Source organism: Taudactylus pleione, unplaced genomic scaffold, assembly GCF_031769625.1.
Source record: "Taudactylus pleione unplaced genomic scaffold, aTauple2 ptg000917l, whole genome shotgun sequence".
NCBI classification, from domain to species: Eukaryota; Metazoa; Chordata; class Amphibia; order Anura; family Myobatrachidae; genus Taudactylus; species Taudactylus pleione.
Window position 1 is genome coordinate 1,272,511 of NW_028285318.1, and position 18,154 is coordinate 1,290,664.

The 18,154-nt window shown below is 47.3% G+C and overlaps 1 protein-coding gene across 1 annotated transcript in view; it reads right to left on the reverse strand.

The window, feature by feature from the left end:
* LOC148473412 (reticulophagy regulator 1-like) overlaps positions 1-17,807 on the reverse strand; it is a 98,314-nt gene extending 80,507 nt beyond the window's left edge. The window contains exon 1 of the mRNA XM_088459629.1: positions 17,622-17,807. Coding sequence (XP_088315755.1) covers positions 17,622-17,779 — 158 coding nt within the window. The 5' untranslated portion in view covers positions 17,780-17,807. The remainder of the gene's footprint in view (positions 1-17,621) is intronic.
* Positions 17,808-18,154: the final 347 nt, after the last annotated feature.

Consider the following 18,154-nt stretch of genomic DNA (forward strand, 5'->3'; position numbering starts at 1 on the left):
CCCTCCCGCATATTGATCCAACCCTCCCCTCCCACAGCCTAAGCCTAACCTTCTCTCCCGCAGCCTAACCCTAACCCTCTGCTGCCGGTCAGCGGTATGCAGTCAGGATGCTGACGGTCTAAATGCCGACTGCTGGCATCCTGACTGTCTAATCTCGGCAAGGGTCTAATGACAGGCATCAAAATCCCGATGCCTGTAATTTTACCTACGCCGGGAGCCGACGCCCGGCGTCCCGATCTAAGGTAAGCCGGGCCCCAGGCGCTGACAGCCACGGGGGGTAAGGTTAGGGGCTCCCGGGGGGTACTTAGGGTTAGGCAGCCCCCCAGGAGGGTTAGGCAAGGGGAAGGGGGGGTTAGGGTTAGGCACCCCCGGGGGGGAGGTTAGGGTTAGGCACCCCTAGGGTGGGGTTAAGGTAGGGAATTAGGTTATCATGGACAACTGTGATTGCACAAACCACCGCCTAGCTCTTGCTAGTGCCCATGCAGCTGCTCAGGTGCCTTGTTTATTAAAATTTAATGATATCTTAAGACAACTGTTCTTTTTTCAAAATTCTCCACTTTGAATGGCTGGTTTAACTGAAATCCAAAATATACTGAACAGACCCCAGATTAAACGTAAAATGGCTAGTGACACTAGGTGGTTGTCTGTTTGCTGTACACTGTGTACAGTCTTTAAGAGAATCTTTGGTGAGTGTTAGTGCTGCACTAGAAAAAGAGGTAAGGTTGCTATATTTAAAAAAAAAAAAAAAAAAAAAAAAAAAAAAAAAAATTGGGGGTGTGGCCAAATCAGGGAGGCGTGGCCATGCCCCTCACAAAAAAAAGTAAAAACTTAGAGTTATGGTAGATCTACCTAGATAACTCCTCTTCTTCAAGGTCCATAGGGTCCACAGGGAGACCAGGGAGATAGTATGGTTGGAGACCAGGCACCAAACAGTTAAAGCTTCAGCTCCCAGGATGCCTCGGGTCCTGCTCCATATATACCCCACCCCTAGATATAGGACTTCAGTTTAATTAACAAGCCTCAAGGCAGGAGAAGGAACGTGGAGAAGGAAAGAGCAATCGTACACCAGAAACACTCTCACACAAAATTAGGGAATCTGGGCCTGATTCAGAGCCGGACGCTATTTGCGCTCGCTCGTTCAGAAAAAGGGGCCGGCTATTTAAATTGAGCGCTCGCTCTTTACGGTCTGTTGACGCCTCTATGTCTGAGCGAGCAAACGAAACATGCGCTCGCTATTTTGTAAAGACGCCCCCTGGCCGCTCGCATCCTACGTCATCACCGCTATTTATTAGATTAATCGAGTACATCGAAAGGCGTCTGAACTGCTCGCAGTGCTTGTGGTTAGATTTTCCAACCGCAATCATGCGAACAGTTCAGGCTAAGAGACAACCAAGTGATGTGGTCGATGACGCTGCTTTGTTAATTATGCACACCCTTAAAACGCCCGTTTTGACCGTTTGGCACGCCTGTGTTCGGATCTCCTCTCCCCATTTTCAAGCACCTTCCCCTGTTACCACCCACAAATGCCTCATCCTGTCACTCAAATTAGCAGGCACTCGCTATTTTGCGAGCGCTCGATTTCCGACCGCAATGACTGGTTGGCGCATGCGCATTACGACCCATACGCATGCGCAGTTGTGCGAACATCGCTCGGAGCGAACGAGCGGCCGCTTACGAGCGGCTCTGAATCAGGCCCTCTGTGCCCGAAATAAAAAATGTACCCATGCAGCCAGGTGCGTCAGGGTCGGTGCCCTATGGACCTCGAAGAAAAGGAGTTATCTAGGTAATTCTACCATAACTCTAATTTTCTTCTTCAGGGTCCATAGGGATCCACAGGGATACCATGGGGATGTCCCAAAGCAGTTCCCCTAGGGTGGGGGGTGCTCCTGAGCAGAAAGGAGAACTCGTCGCCCAAAGGAAGCATCCTGAGAGGCAAAAGTAGCAAAGGCATAAAACCTAAGAAAAGTGTGGACAGAAGACCACGTGGCTGCCTTGCACAATTGTTCAGCAGAGGCATCACGACTAAATGCCCACGATGGCCCTACAGATTGAGTAGAGTGTGCTGTCACCATTCTTGGGACAAGGAGATCAGCCTACATGTACACCTGAGAGATAGTCATCTGTAGCCATCTTGCCAGAGTCTGCTTATTAGCTGGCCATCCTCGTTTGTGAAAACCATATAATACAAAAAGAGCATCTGATTTTCTAACAGAGTTTGTGCGCGCCACATAGATACGGAGAGCACGAACTACATCCAGGAAGGCTTCACCTACAGAAAGATCTGGAGCCTGAAAAGCTGGAACTACTTTCACTTACATGAAATTGAGACACTACCTTAGGAAGGTAACCCTCCTTTGTATGAAGAAAAGCTTTATCCTGGTGAAAAATCAAAACTGGAGAGCGACAAGAAAGTGCTGCCAAATAAGAGACTCTGCAAGCAGAAGAGATATCGAGAAGAAAAAGTGTCTTCGCTGTCAACCACTTCAAATCTACAGAGTCCAGAGGTACAAATGGGTGAGCTTGTAGCTCCTTAAGAACCAAAGACAAATTCCATGGTGCTACCAGTGGAACAAAAGAAGGCTGAACTCGCAGAACTCCTTGGAAAAAAATTCTAACATCTGGTAATGAGGCACTCTTCCTCTGAAACTAGAAACCTGCACTCTCAAAGTAGCCAGGTGGAGACCATGGTCAAAACATGCCTGGAGAAAAGCCAATATCCTGGAAATCCGAAACACCCAAGGATCATACTTTCTGTGGGAACACCACTGACCAAAAGAATGCCAAACTCTGTAATAGATGTGGGCAGAGGCAGCATCGTTTGAATTACAGATTTGGAAAAGCCTTTTGCTCTTAGGATGCAAGATTCAAGTACCACACCGTCAAAACCAGACGAGGTAAGTCCAGATGGCGGCAGGGGCCCTGCGTTAGCAGATCCTGCCAAAGAGGATACAGACTGTCTATTGACAGATTATGTATGTCGGTGAACCAATGACGTCTGGGCCAAGCCGGAGTCACCAGTATTACTGTTCCGCCTTCCTGTTTGAATTTCCTGAGAACTCTTGGGAGGAGGAAGATCGGAATAAATAGATGCGCCAGTTTGAAGTCCCATCTTACTGCCAGTGCATCCACGAAGGTTGCTGATGGGTCGCTCCTGGACCCGTACCTGGGGACCTTGTGGTTGTGACATGACGCCATGAGATCTATCTCTGGCAGACCCCATTTGTTTACCAGTAGCTGAAACACTCCCAGATGGAGAGACCACTCTCCGGCGTGTATGTCCTGGCAACTTAGGAAGTCTGCTTCCCAATTGAGTACTCCTGGTATGAATATTGCCGAGATGGCTGGAAGTGGACGTTCTGCCCAAATCAGAACCCTTGTCACATCTTTCATGGCTGCATAACTTCTTGTGCCTCCTTGATGATTGAGGTAGGCCACTGTTGTCGCATTGTCGGACTGGATCTGGACCGGCTTGCCCTGGAGCAGGTCCTGTGCCATGACAAGTGCTTTGTATACTGCTCACAGTTCCAGAATGTTTATTGGCAGATGACTTTCCTGATTTGTCCATTTTCCCTGAAAGGTGTGATGACCCGTCACTGCTCCCCATCTGCGAAGACTGGTGTCTGTGGTGAGCAGCACCCAATTTGGAATCCAGAATGGGTGCCCTTTGTTCAGATGATCCTTTCTCAGCCACCACAGGAGGGAGTGACGAACCTCTGGAGTAAGAAGGATCCTCTGGGACTTTATTTTATGATACTGTTCATTCCACTTGGAGAGAATCAATCTTTTTGCATTGATCCCAGAACCTGCATTGCTAGCAGAATGGATACCTTTCACTTTCGATGCAGCTTGCGTAGTCACAACGATAGGGACACAATCTTGGCAGAAACACCGTCTGTGCCCGAGAATCCAGAAGAGCTCACAGATGTTGGAAAAAGTGATGATTTCTTCCAATTGATGATCCAGCCATGCTTTTGTAAGCAGGATATGGTCAGTTGAAGATGGTTTTGTAAAACAACCGGAGTCTGTGCCATTATCAGAAGACCTTCCAGATATAGCAGAATTCTGACTTCCTGACACCTGAGATAGGCCGTCATGACTGCCATTATTTTGGTAAAAACCCGGGGAGCCGTAGATAGGCCAAAAGGTAGAGCCTGAAATTGGTAATGTTGCTGAAGGACAGCAAACCGTAAACATTGCTGGTGGGATGGTATAATAGGAACATGCAGATATGCATCCTGAATGTCCAGGGAAACCATGTAATTCCCCGGCTCCATTGCCAAATTAATTGACCGGAGAGTTTCCACACGAAACTTGGGTACATGGATAAACCTGTTGAGGGTTTTCAGATTTAGTATAGGACAATAAGCCCCATTCGGTTTCTGAACCAGGGATAGATTGGAATAATAACCCCTTCCCTGTTGCAGCACAGGAACCGGGACTATTACCCCCGCCTGCAGCAGGGAGTGAATGGCTTCCTGAAAGGCCAAGGCCTTGACCACATCTGATGGTGGATCTGTGCAAACAAACTTCTGGGGAGGATGCCTCCTGAAAGTGACGGCATACCCCTGAGAGACCACTTCTCGGACCCAGGCATCTGTTATTTGATGCCAACAATCCGCAAACTGAAGAAGTTGGCCTTCCACCCTGGAGGTGGCCCGCCCCATCAGGCAGAGGGTTTGTTGTCCGGCTTAGAAGCTAGACGTCTTGCCGGGCCAGACCTCTTAGTTTGTCGCCTTGATATTTTGCAAAAACTAGATGTCTTAGAGGAAGGCTGTTCCCTTGCTCGTACCTGAGAACCGAAGGACCAAAAAGAAACCTGCCTAGACTTTATAGTCGCCGTACATGGCAGAACTGCTGACTTTGAAGCCGCCGGAGTAGCTATTATTTTATCCAACTCTGCTCCAAAAAGTACTTTTCCATAGAAAGGTAAAACTTCCAGTGCCTTCTTTGATCCTGTATCAGCTTTCCAGGATCTTAACCAAAGGGCCCTGCGCGTCACTAATGAAGCTGCTGATGCTTTAGAAGCTAAAATTCCAGCATCTACAGCAGCTCCTCCCAGATAGGAAGCCGCTTCCCATATATGGGAGATATACATCATCTGGTAGCATTTGGTAAAGAATTTTCCAATGCTCCCATCCATTCTTCAACCGCTTTGGCTACCCAGGCTCCAGCCATAGCTGGACAAGTAACAGCTCCAGATGATGAAAAAATAGTTTCAAGAAAGACACGCTTCAATCTTTTTATCTGTGGAATCCTTCAGGGAAGATGTCGACGGAATAGGCAATGTAGCATTTCTGATTAGCATTTCTGATTAAATGCATCACATGAGCATCCACAGTAGGAGGTACCTCCCGCTTAGTACATACAAAAGCCGGGAAAGGATACAATGATGTTGTTCTCTTATTCACAGAAAAACTTTGTCAGGGTTACCCTCATCCATAAGCTCAGTGAGCTGTTCAGATTCAGAGAACTCCATTTTGACCACCTTCGGGTGGTGGTTAAACACTGGAGCCTTCTTACTATGGCTGGTTCATCATTCTGAATGTCTAGGATTGATTTAACTGCCTTCACCAAAGAAGGAACATCAACTGTGGACGGATGGTCCTCCTCCCCCGAGCTAGACCCTGGAGAGGAACCTTGCACATCATCTGAATCCTCTGGTGATGCATCTAAATCCATATGTTGAGCAGACTGATAAAAGCTAACTTGTGCTTTGGCACCTTAGTAACTTCCGGTCTATAAACATTAGATGGTGCCATACTCTGACTAGAATGGCCATCAACATCCTTACAGGAAAAATGCATAGGAAGTGCAAACATAGCATGCTGTGGACACTCCATCCAAGGAGGCATAGTGGGAACAGCGATATGATCCACAAACTGCTTCATTACCTGGGACAAAGACAACACACAAACCATCCTTAATGTCCTGAGGGGACAAATAAGCCATTCATGATTTGCATGAAACCAGCCCCCTCCTGTATCCCTTTATCTTTTGACATGTTTAAAATAAAGGCAATAATCGCATATGTTATGTGACAGGCTTCACAAAATCTTAATGAATGTGAAGTACTCAGAGAAAGACCTCCACCCCAAGAGGATAGAGTGAAAAACAGTGATAGTTATAATTGACAGACAGAAATAAAGAACAGTGGGCCTGGTTCAGACCCGGACGCTAAGCCGCGATCGCTCGCTATAGGCGATTATCGCCCGTCTGCACATGTGTATGCATCACAGTGCGTGAGCCAGTCACCGCGATCGAGAATCGTGCTTTCGTAGCACAAACACTGAGCACTACCTTGAGTGACAGATAGTGCCGTTTGTGGGTGGTAATAGGGGAAGGTGCTTGTGAATGATGGAGTGGTGGTGCGAATGCAGGCGTGTCTGGCAAACGGCGTTTAAAGGGCATGCATAATTAGCATGGAGGCGTCATTGTACACGTCACCTGGTTGTATTTCAGTCAGCACTGATCGCAGTGCTTGCGGCGGGGTAGGGTCTACGTCAAGCGCTGCGTGCAGCTCCGATGGCTCTCGATGTTACCAATTAATCATTCACTTCCTGGAGATGACGTGTTTTAAGAAAGGAAAGTGGGTGTCTCTACACACCAGCATTCGCTCACAGCAGTCGCTCTCTAAGATATATAGGGCATCCTTATGCCACACAGTGTGATCGCGGAATATGCAAACCTGGCCCCTTTTGGCAGCGAGCGATCACGGCTTAGCGTCCGGGTCTGAATCAGGCCCAGTGTCAATACAGCAGCTAGCAAACAGTCACAATGCACATGTAATCAAATGACAAGCTACTCTAAATCAACTACACAAACGAATGGTAGGATATAGAGCACTATATACCTTAACCAAGGAAAAGGTACAGGGAGACTGACCCAAACCCTCCTGAGACCAACAGCTACAGGGCGCACTGAACGTGGTCCGTGAGCGTCTCATATACACGCGGAGGGTAGGTGAAGCAACCCAGACATGCGAAACCCTTTGTAGGGACTGCGTCTGGGTCGGAGCTGCTGGGGGACCTCCTACCTCCCCTAAGCTGTGTTAACCAGCCGGGTATGCTGGCCTCGTTGCAGCAGAAGCGCCTGCTGATGATCCCCGCGTCAGAAGATAAGGCCCCGGTGGTGTAGTGAGGACGCAGACAATCCCAGGCCCAGACTGAAGCAACTACTGGTGCGTCTCTGACACCAGAAGCAAGGACTGCCACGTGAGTTTTCCTGTAAGCGAGGAATAGCCTTACCTGACATCTCCTTGCATCCGGTTGCAGTCTGGGTCGCAGCATTGCTGCTAGCAGGCTCAGCCGCGACCTGCCAAAATCAACAGCCCTGTTACTGGTGATGCAGTCCGGCGGAGGTAACTGGAGTCGCTTTATCTGCTTCTTAATACAGACACTAAGTACTGCTGACTCAAACATAAGAAATAATATAAAATAAAAGCTTAGTACTGCCAGAGCAGTCCTGTTACAAAGGATCGTCTTCTGCCGCACCAAATGAACAACTGAAGTCCTATGGCTAGAGGCGGGTTATATATGGAGGAGCACCCGAGGCATCCTGGGAGCTGAAGCTTTAACTGTGTAGCGCCTGGTCTCCAACCATAATAACCCCATGGTATCCCTGGGAATCCCTATGGACCCTGAAGAAGAAAATACAATACGAGGCGCTGCAAGTTCAGCGCAGGAGCAGCTACGGGGGGGCCCTATGCAAGACCTCAGAGCACCAGCATAGTAGTATGCCTCACAGTAGTAGTACCCTTTATACACATTATGCCACATAGTACTAGTGCCCTTTATACACAATATGCCACACAGTAGTAGTGCCACTTATACACAGTATGCCACACAGTAATAGTACCCATTATACACAGTATGCCAGACAGTAGGAGTGTCCATTATACACAGTATGCAACACAGGAGTAGTGTCCATTATATACAGTATGCCACACAGTAGTAGTGCTCATTACATAGTATACCACACAACAGTAGCGCCCATTATACACAGTATGTCACACAGTAGTTCCCATTATACACAGTATGCCACACAGTAGTAGTGCCCATTATATACAGTATGCAACACAGTAGTGCCCATTATACACAGTATGCCACACAGTAGTAGTGCCCATTATACACAGTATGCCGCACAGTAGTAGTGTCCTTTATACATAGTATGCTGCACAGTATAGCGCTTTATTCACATTAAGGTGCAGATAGGTAAGGGGGGAACCTACTCTGTGGCATAATGTGATTAAGGAGCTTTACGCCCCTCAATAGAGACTCCCCCTTACCTATCTGCCACTAAAGAGCGGACTGGGCCTAATGCTCAGCCACTCACCAGAAGCTCAGGTGAGCTTGCCTACCAAAGGGCATATAAAGTGACCAGGGCCTAATGCCCAGAGTCATTTATACTTTTGGCACAGGCCCTCTGCCCACCTAACATGCCCCACAGACCTAATGTCACAAATTCACGGGCGGATAGTGGATGCTACCCGAATTTAGGGAATTGGCTAGACCTATTCCTGAGGCGCGGAGTCTAATGTGCCGACGGTTTTCACCAGGGACCCTCGCAAGAAGGTATGGACTTGGCTGCGTCCAACTCACAGGTCGCGGCCCTCAGGTTAGGTTTCCCTATACAGGTGCTGGCACTTGGTCGGTATACGGGAGACTTGAGCGTAGTCGACTTAGCCGGGTCAGAGCCAAACGGACGAAGTGGTACCAGGGAGCAGACGTAAATGGGTCACAGGGAATAGCCGTGGTCAAAACCAGATATCAACGTAGAACCAGGGGTCAGGCAGAATCAGAGTCACAAAACACGCCAAGGGTCAGAACCAATAATCAGGATATGCACAGGAACGCTGGAGTATGGTAATGGAGCCTATACTCTGGCACTGGAGTGCTCCCCGGAACTTGCTTTTATAGGTCAGAGTTCAACTAGTCCCCAATCAGCGCTTCCGTTACAGGTGCCTGTCCCTTTAAATATTTAACAGAGTGGCGCGCCTGCTTCTAAGGAAGCCACGGCCGCCTGCACACAGCCGCCGGGTGAGAAGAGGAGCAGCTGACAGCGGGTGCCGGGGATCTCCCGCCCACTGTCACACATCAGCCCGGACTCCAGCGTCACCGGAACAGGTAAGGGCAACCTGGATTCGGCTGTGTTGTGATACCTAATGCCCGACACCTGGTGGTCTAGGGGGAAGGAGGGAGGCAAAATTACCGGTGGCCAAGGCCGCCTACCTGTAAGCTGGGAGAGGCTGCAGTGGGGAGCTTTGTTTAGCTCTTTTCTTCCCACCACCTGCAGCACTCTCTGGTCCTCATCTCTCTTTTGCTTTTGGGCTGAAGCCGCCAAACTTTCTTCCTCATTCGCTGTCTTCTTCGCTCGACCGCCACCGCATAACTTAAGGCTCTGCCCAGCGGCGTCTGACAGCAGGGCGGGAGGAGCTATGACGCAGCGATCAGTGATTGGACCATCACGTCTGCTTCTGATTGGCTGCCAGCTTGTGAGCCATGATTGGCTCATGACCAGCTCCAAATTTAAACTGCTGCCGCTTGCCACCGAATGCGAAACCGGGATAACTGGGCGTCCCAAAGAAGGTTTTCAGGCTGCCGGGACATGGGTTGCAAATTTGGTACATTCCGTGGAAAACCGGGACGTATAGCAACCCTAAAGAGAGGCCACTGAACGAAATGACATCACAGCTGAAGGTTTAAGCAAATATATGAGAACATACAATTTTGTAGGTTCTCTTATGATGCTTTCGGATGTGCTGCCTCATTTCTCTAAATTGTCTTTAAGTTTGGCAAGGCAAGATGTTAATTTAACAGAAAGAGACCCTATCTTATTAGCTACAAAACTATCCATTATAGAAATGAAACACACACCTGCTACTTATTTTAAAAATCTCCATCTACATCATGCTGGTGAATGATCAGACCTTCAAATAAATTGTTCTGATGCTAATGCTACTGCTTTTAAGAGGGATACCCCCTTCTCTCCCGGCCAACTCTTGATGCCACCCAGCTTACAACATTTTCTGGGGAGAACACTGACTTTCCCAGGTCCCATATATGACACTGTGGGCCTGATTCAGAGCCGGACGCTCTGACAGAGCGCTCGCTCTGAATCAGGGCCGGCCTTCTGTTTTTTTAGAGCGGCCTCCTGGCTGCTTGCATAGCTGTGGGTGACCACCCACAGCTAGAGCGAGTGGCCAGGAAGATGGTCGCGATGGTGAAGACCATCGTGACCATCGGGCTTGCGACGAGACCCTTGTGGTAGGGTCTCGTTGCCGCAAGCCCTCGAGTGCTATCGGCTCTAACAGAGCCGAAAGCACTCCCACTGACATCACTTGTGATGTCAGTGGGGCCGGCACCAGACGGTAGGCATTCCCATGGGAACGCATCCGTCTGGGCAGCCACCCCACCCGGCCCGCCCACCAAAGGGGGCGTGCTGTCACTCAACATCAACAGCACGCCCCCTTTGGTGTGAGACCTGGAGCGATGGCTTGCCCGTCGCTATCCGGGTCTCGCGCATACGCACTGGGCCACCATCGACCCGCTTGCGAGTGCATAGCGCTCGCGAGCGGGTCTGAATCAGGCCCTGTGTGCCCTGATCACAACATAATCTTTGTGCATACTTTCTGTGCATCGCATGCGTCATTGGAGTTTTCTGGACTTTTCACACATGCAGTTGCAAATAGCACAACTATGTGTACATCAGCACTGCATTCCAATTGTGTGCACCTCTGAATCAGGCCCAAAGTATTTTGCAGTTAACAGAGAAAGTATTATGGGGCACAAAAACATCAGATACTAGATTATCAGGGAGTGAACCCAATTGGGAACCCATATAATTGGAGAATTAAAAAACACAGGGCTACAATATGATCGATAAACATAGCCTATCTGTGCTTGTATACAATAACAATGTATTCATAAACATACATACAAATGTGTAGAAACAAAAAAAATAAATCTTTATTAAAAAAAAATCATTAAATTGACACTAATACATCCAAATAAGTATAAATTCTGTGTAATAATATATGGAAACACGGACATATATGGGAACACCATTACAAATCCTGCGTTTGCCCCTACATATGCTCTGAATACACTGGATTTTGTCTAAGAATGGTGTCATCACGTGTCATGTTCTAAACATGAAGCATCATAAACATTTTGGGATAATCTGGTGAAAGACAGCTGAGTTGGTCTCCAGTGTTATCCAATATGGATTCCAGAACGTCTCACACAAACTGTACACACACTGACACACATTGCCTCTCTCATACACACACACTGATACACACCACCGCTCTCACACATACTCCCACTCTCACACATACTGTACACACACTCCCACTCTCATACATACACACACTACCGCTGTCATATATATATACACACTGACACACATTGCCTCTCTCATACAGACTGACACACACTCCCACACATACACACACTCCCGCTCTCACACATACACACAGTCCCGCTCTCACACATACACACACTCCTGCTCTAATACATACACACACTGCCACTCACACATACACACACTATCGATCTCATATATATATACACACTGACACACATTGCTTCTCTCATACATACACTGATATATATTACCTCTCTCATATACACAATTCCCTCTCTCATACATATACACACTGACACACATTGTCTCTCTCACACATACACACACTCCCGCTCTCATATACAGGTTGAGTCTCCCATATCCAAAATGCTTGGGACCAGGGGTATTTTGGATATTGGAATATTCTGTATTTTGGAATATTTGCATAAAATAATTAAATATCTTGGAAATGGGACCCATATCTAAACACAGTATGCATTTATGTATTATATACACCTTATACACATAGCCTGAAGGTCAATGTATACTATATTTTTCATAATTTTGTACATCAAAAAAAGTTTGTGTACATACATGAAATTAATTTATGTTTCATATATACAGTCAGGTCCATAAATATTGGGACATTGACAGAATTTTCATATTTTATCCTCTATTCACCACCACAATGGCTTTGAAATGAAACAAACAAGATGTGATTTAACTGCAGACTTTCAAATTTCATTTGAGGGTAATTACATCCAAATTAGGTGAACGGTGTAGGAATTACAATGGTTTCTATATGTGCCTCCCACTTTTTAAGGAGCCAAAAGTAATGGGACAAACTAAACAATCCTAAATCTAATTTTCACTTTTTAATACTTTGTAGCAAATCCTTTGCAGGCAATTACAGCCTGAAGTCTGGAACGCATAGACATCACCAGACGCTGGGTTTCATCCTTGGTGATGCTCTACTGCAAATGTCTTCAGTTCCTGCTTGTTCTTGGGGCATTTTCCCTTTAGCTTTGTCTTCATCAAGTGAAATGCATGCTCAATCGGATTCAGGTCAGGGGATTGACTTGGCCATGCATAACATTCCACTTTTTAGCCTTAAAAAACTCTTTGGTTGCTTTTGCAGTATGCTTCGGGTCATTGTCCATCTGCACTGTGAAGCGCTGTCCAATGAGTTCTGAAGCATTTGACTGAATATGAGCATATAATATTGCCTGAAACACTTCAGAATTCATTCTGCTGCTTTTGTCAGCAGTCACATCATCAATAAATACACGGGAACCAGTTCCATTGGCAGCCATACATGCCCACGCCATGACACTACCACCACCATGCTTCACTGATGAGGTGGTATGTTTTGGATCATGAGCAGTTCCTTTCCTTCTCTTCTCTTCCCATCACTCTGGTACAAGTTGATCTTTGTCTCATCTGTCAATAGGATGTTGTTCCAGAACTGTAATGGCTTTTTTAGATGTTGTTTGGCAAGCTCTAATCTGGTCTTCCTGTTTTTGTGGCTCACCAATGGTTTGCATCTTGTGGTGAACCCTCTATATTCACTCTTGTGAAGTCTTCTCTTGATTGTTGACTTTGACACATATACATCTACCTCCTGGAGAGTGTTCTTGATTTGGCCAACTGTTGTAAAGGGGTTTTTCTTCACCAGGGAAATAATTCTTTTGTCATCCACCACAGTTGTTTTCCGTGGTTTTCCGGGTCTTTTGGTGTTGCTGAGCTCTCCGGTGCGTTCTTTCTTTTTAAGAATGTTCCAAACAGTTTATTTGGCCACACCTAATGTTTTTGCAATCTCTCTGATGGGTTTGTTTTCATTTTGCAGCCCAATGATGGCTTGCTTCACTGATAGTGACAGCTCTTTGGATCTCATATTGAGAGTTGGCAGCAACTGATTCCAAATGCAAATGTCACACCTAGAATCAACTCCAGACCTTTTACCTGCTTAATTGATAATGAAATAATGAGGGAATAGCCCACACCTGTCCATGAAATAGCTTTTGAGTTGATAGTCCCATTACTTTTGGCCCCTTAAAAAGTGGGAGGCACATATTGAAACTGTTGTAATTCCTACACTGTTCACCCAATTTGGATGTAATTACCCTCAAATTAAATCTGAAAGTCTGCAGTTAAAGCACATCTTGTTTGTTTCATTTCAAAACCATTGTGGTGGTGAATAGAGGCCAAAATCTGAAAATTCTGTCAGTGTCCCAATATTTATGGACCTGACTGTACATACACACTGACATACATTACTTCTCTCGTACACACAGAAACTTATACAAATTCCCTCTCTCATACATACACATAACTAATGCTAGATACACACTGGCCGACATATCGGCCGTTCAATTGAATGGCCGATACATCGTGTGTGCATCGGCCAGTGTGTACCAGCGATATGTCTGTGAATGCCGTCGTTCACAGACATAGGACCTCATTCAGAGTCGATAGTAGGCGGCCGCTCGGTCGTACGCATCCGATGTTTCCAAACCACGCATGCATACGGTTAGTTGGGCGCATGTGCGTACGAGACCTTGCGATCCAAAATGCTGTCGATCGTATGGCTTACGAGCAGGAAGTGGCTTCCTGGAGTTGATTGACATGAAAGGCCGTTTGTGGGTGTTGACGGGGGTGGTGGTCTAAAAACGCAGGCGTTCCTCACCGTTTTCAGGGTGTTTTAGGCGCGTACATAAATTTCCTGCTACGACCGACATAGAAGGCCGGAAGTAGTAAAACGTCACTCTGCGAGCAGGTTAGAGGCCTGGCTGATCTCAGAGCTTGAGGTTGGGTATGTGCTCTCTCAAGCACCAGATTACAATCGATACTATCGAATGTGACTGATGTTATGTTTGATGTTTCTATTTTGTGCCACACAATGCAAGCAGCTAATAATCGTTTGTAGTTGCTAATAACACTGCTAATTGGCTTGTAATTGATTCAGTTGCGTTTGCATTAGAGAATAATAAGAATAAATATATTTCATGGGGATGGCTTTTACTATGCGTTTTTTGTTAATTTTTTATGTAATTTGCACACAACACAAGCGGCCGCAACCAGAAGAAAATTAACATACAGCGACTGACAACGACTGACAACAATTGACTCGATCACTAGCTGCTATCACTTGTTAGCTAGAGGAGGTGCTTTGCTCATGTATGGGCGTCACTTTGGTTGCGATCGCCCAGCCGTGCGATTGTTTTTTTTCCTGATTCTCGATCGTTAGGCGTACGAACAAGCGGCTGCTTACGACCGCCTCTGAATGAGGGCCATAGTGTGTCCGCTGTGCTGCACAACCAATGACCAATATATCTGCAGATATATTGGGGCACCGTGCTGTGCATACTGGCCGTCAGGCGACTACCCCAATACTTGCTGCACGAGCCGGAGGTGAATGACAGCTCAACTGAGTTTGCGTATGTAAATCCCTGCCCAGTTGTAACGTCAGTCACGACGAATCGGGCAGTCTGTATGCAGAACATATGTTCTGCACAGACTGCAGATATATCTTTAGATCAGTAGATTTGCAGCTATTTCGGTGAGGTGTGTACCAAGCTTAATACACACTCCCTCTCTCATATACATACACGCACTGACACACATTCCCTCACTCAGCGTAGCAGCGATGAATGGATGCCGCTACACTGATGTGAGAGGCTGAGAACAGCCCAGGAGCTTGGGAAGCACTGGGCACGCACCCAGTGTGATGTGAGGAACACACACACATTCCCTCTCTCATACATACACACACTAACACATACTCCCACATATACACAGACTGACACATTCATCACAGACACGCATACATTGCTGTCTCCTCCACGTCTGTGGCCTAGCAGTTTATTTGGGGAGCAGGCCTGTGCTCAAGCCCTCCAGCCCTCCTAGCTTTACCCCTGAGGACAGCCAAGGTGTCTTTGACGGGATGCAGTCAGGAAGCCGTTGGTCGCAATGCCGACTGCTGGCTTCCCGACTGTCTAATCCCGGCAAGGTACAAATGACAGGCGTCGAAATCCCGACGTCTGTCATTAGACCTACTCCGGGAGCCCGACACCCGGCTTACCGATTGAAGGTGAGCCGGGCTCCAGGCGTAGACAGCCGCGGGGCGGGGGAGAGGGTTAGGGGCTCCCGAGGGGGACTTAGGGTTAGGCACCCCCCGGGAGGTTAGGGTTAGGCTAGGGGAAGGGGGGTTAGGGTTAGGCACCCCCCGGGAGACTTAGGTTTAGGCTGCGGGGAAGGGGGTTTAGGTTTAGGCACTTAGAGGGGGGTTAGGGTTAGGCACGTGGGGGGGAGGTTAGGGTTAGGCACCCCTAATGGAGGGTTAGGGGGTAAAAAAAGGTTAGTTAATACTTACCTTTTGTAGCTTCAGGATTTTCACCCCTGCCGGGCTTCCGCTGTCGGGATTTGAATACTGATTCCGTCTTTGACAGGGTATAAATCTTATTCAGGTGTGGTTTTAATGTTATATGGAGAGTGGTGTGAGTGGTATTGCTGTTATGTTTGTGAAAGCATGGTGGACTATTATGTGGGTGGGTATTATTATGTGCGGGTGAGTTATTCAGGGCCTGAATCAGGGCCTCAATCTTTCTGCAACCAAAGTTTGGTTGAAGAAATACAGATAGTTCCTGGAGCCCCTAATTTTCCACCGGCCCTCTCAGGGCGCAGGTGTGAGCTCAGAGTCATACCTGGTGGTGTAAACTTTTGCTGCTATTAATGACAAAATTAGTGTAATAGGGCTCGTGGGGACAGATGCTTTTCCAGTGCAGCTGTCCCCCCACCTGAGCAATACTGAATTACTCTGGTAGTTTGTTATCCATCACCGCAACTCACAGCGAGTCAGATACCTAATTAACCAGGGCTGTATGATGAACAGAAACCTGTATGTATTACAGTATATGGAGGACTAGATGTAGATATGGCATAGAATGGTATGTTAGAATTTTGCGTAGAATACCACAGGAAAAGCATTTTCACATGAACAAATCAAAGGCGGTGTGGGTCCCAAGCCAGTACCTTGTTCTGAGAGATTTTGCTCCATCCACCTTGTGACACTGAAGAATTTTGAAATATACTCCTGATGCCAATACACTTTCTAGAATTTCCTCCATCTAGGTTCAAAGTGTTTTCCTGCGTTATATACCACTAGTAGTATTGAACACGTCTTACAAAAGGTTCAGGTTTGCCCCCTTCATCCCTGTCCCTTCCCTGATCCCATCCCACTATACTTACCTTGTGGTGGGTTCTCCGCTTGGCTGTTATCCGTTGTCTGTAATGGGAGCCTTTAGGGAGGTGCTGGCTTCTACTGTGCATCACAGACACATTACAGCCATCCTCAATTATGATATAGTTGTAGAGACTCACCAATAGTACAAAGTAATCTCCAGACGGCGGGCAAGTGACATAGTGGCATTGGTAAGGTAGAGCTGCTGTGTGAAGTTCCAAGATCATTCAGCGCTATGAGCCTTTCTCGCCACTACACATAATACAGAGAACCTGAATGACCATTGCGTCCTCAGAAGCAAAAGTGTAATCGTTACCTCCACTTCTCACCAAAATGTTTGTAGGTGCTAGTGATCCCTTGGATTTGTGTGTAGGGGCAGGTAAGTGGTGCACACCTGTGCTGCCACACACTTTAGAAAGAATCTGTAAACAGAGAAATGCGGATTGGGTAATAATAGCTTTGGGTAAAATAAAGTGGTGGGGAAAAAAACCTGGGCTACCCAAGTATCTAATTTCATTTTTGCTAAATGATTTTGGTTCTAATTGTCTTATGCCACTGTAGCAATATGTGATACGGTAGTCGCATCTAAGTGTAGGTTTTTACTGCAGAATAAGATATTATTGCCAGTGCTGCACAAGTAAGATTTTTGTTTCACTATATTTGCAATATGACATTACTGTACATAATAGAGAGCTGTGGGAGACGAGCAGGACTTACATGGCAGAAATGAACAGTCATTATCTACATATACTGTACAGTATGTGCCAGATCAGAAGCAGAGGCACATCATTCCAGCCCACATGGCCTTGCTGAATGACAATGCAGTGCTGGTGACATGGTGCATGACAAGATCTAAGGCAAATCATTCAACCTCGCCTAATTTATGCCATAAAATAGCACAACAACACCACAAATAGCTCCACCCGTCGGTGTGATAAACATCCTCAGAGCAAGTGCATTGTTCTGTCATCTGTAACCATCACCTGCCCACCTCTTCCCACACAGCCCAGTGTGTGCCCACTCCCCTAGCAGTACCTACCAGAGGAAGAGGCTGCTGCAGAGTAAGGTGGCCAGGCTGTGCAGGGGCCTCTGCCAGGTCAGGGTGTCTTTCACACGCTGCAACATCATGTCACCCCAGGAGGGCTGCCAGGGCTCCTGCAACACTGTCCTCTCCTCCGTGCCACTAGGTGAAGTCATAGCGATGATTAGCGATGTGCAATGCCCAGCAGCACTGCCTGCTCCTGCCTCAGTCTCCCTGCCTGCCTCCCCTCACCCAGCCTGATTCGGCGGTGATTCTCGGTCCCCCATGAAGGACCCGCAGGTGGGATCTGGAGGAGGAGGCTTTTCGGGTGCTGGTTGGAGTGGTGCTGCCTCCTCTCACGTCACTCTGGGCACAAACAATGTTGCTGCCGGCTCCCAGTAATGTGTGTGCTGCTACTGCTGCCTCTACTACTGCCTGGGAGTCACAGCTCCAGCTCCTATGCCCCCATACATGTAATGTTATCGCTGCAGCGACTATAGAGATGTAAGTCTTCCCTCTCTGCAGCACAGCTGAGCTGTCTGCAGAGCACG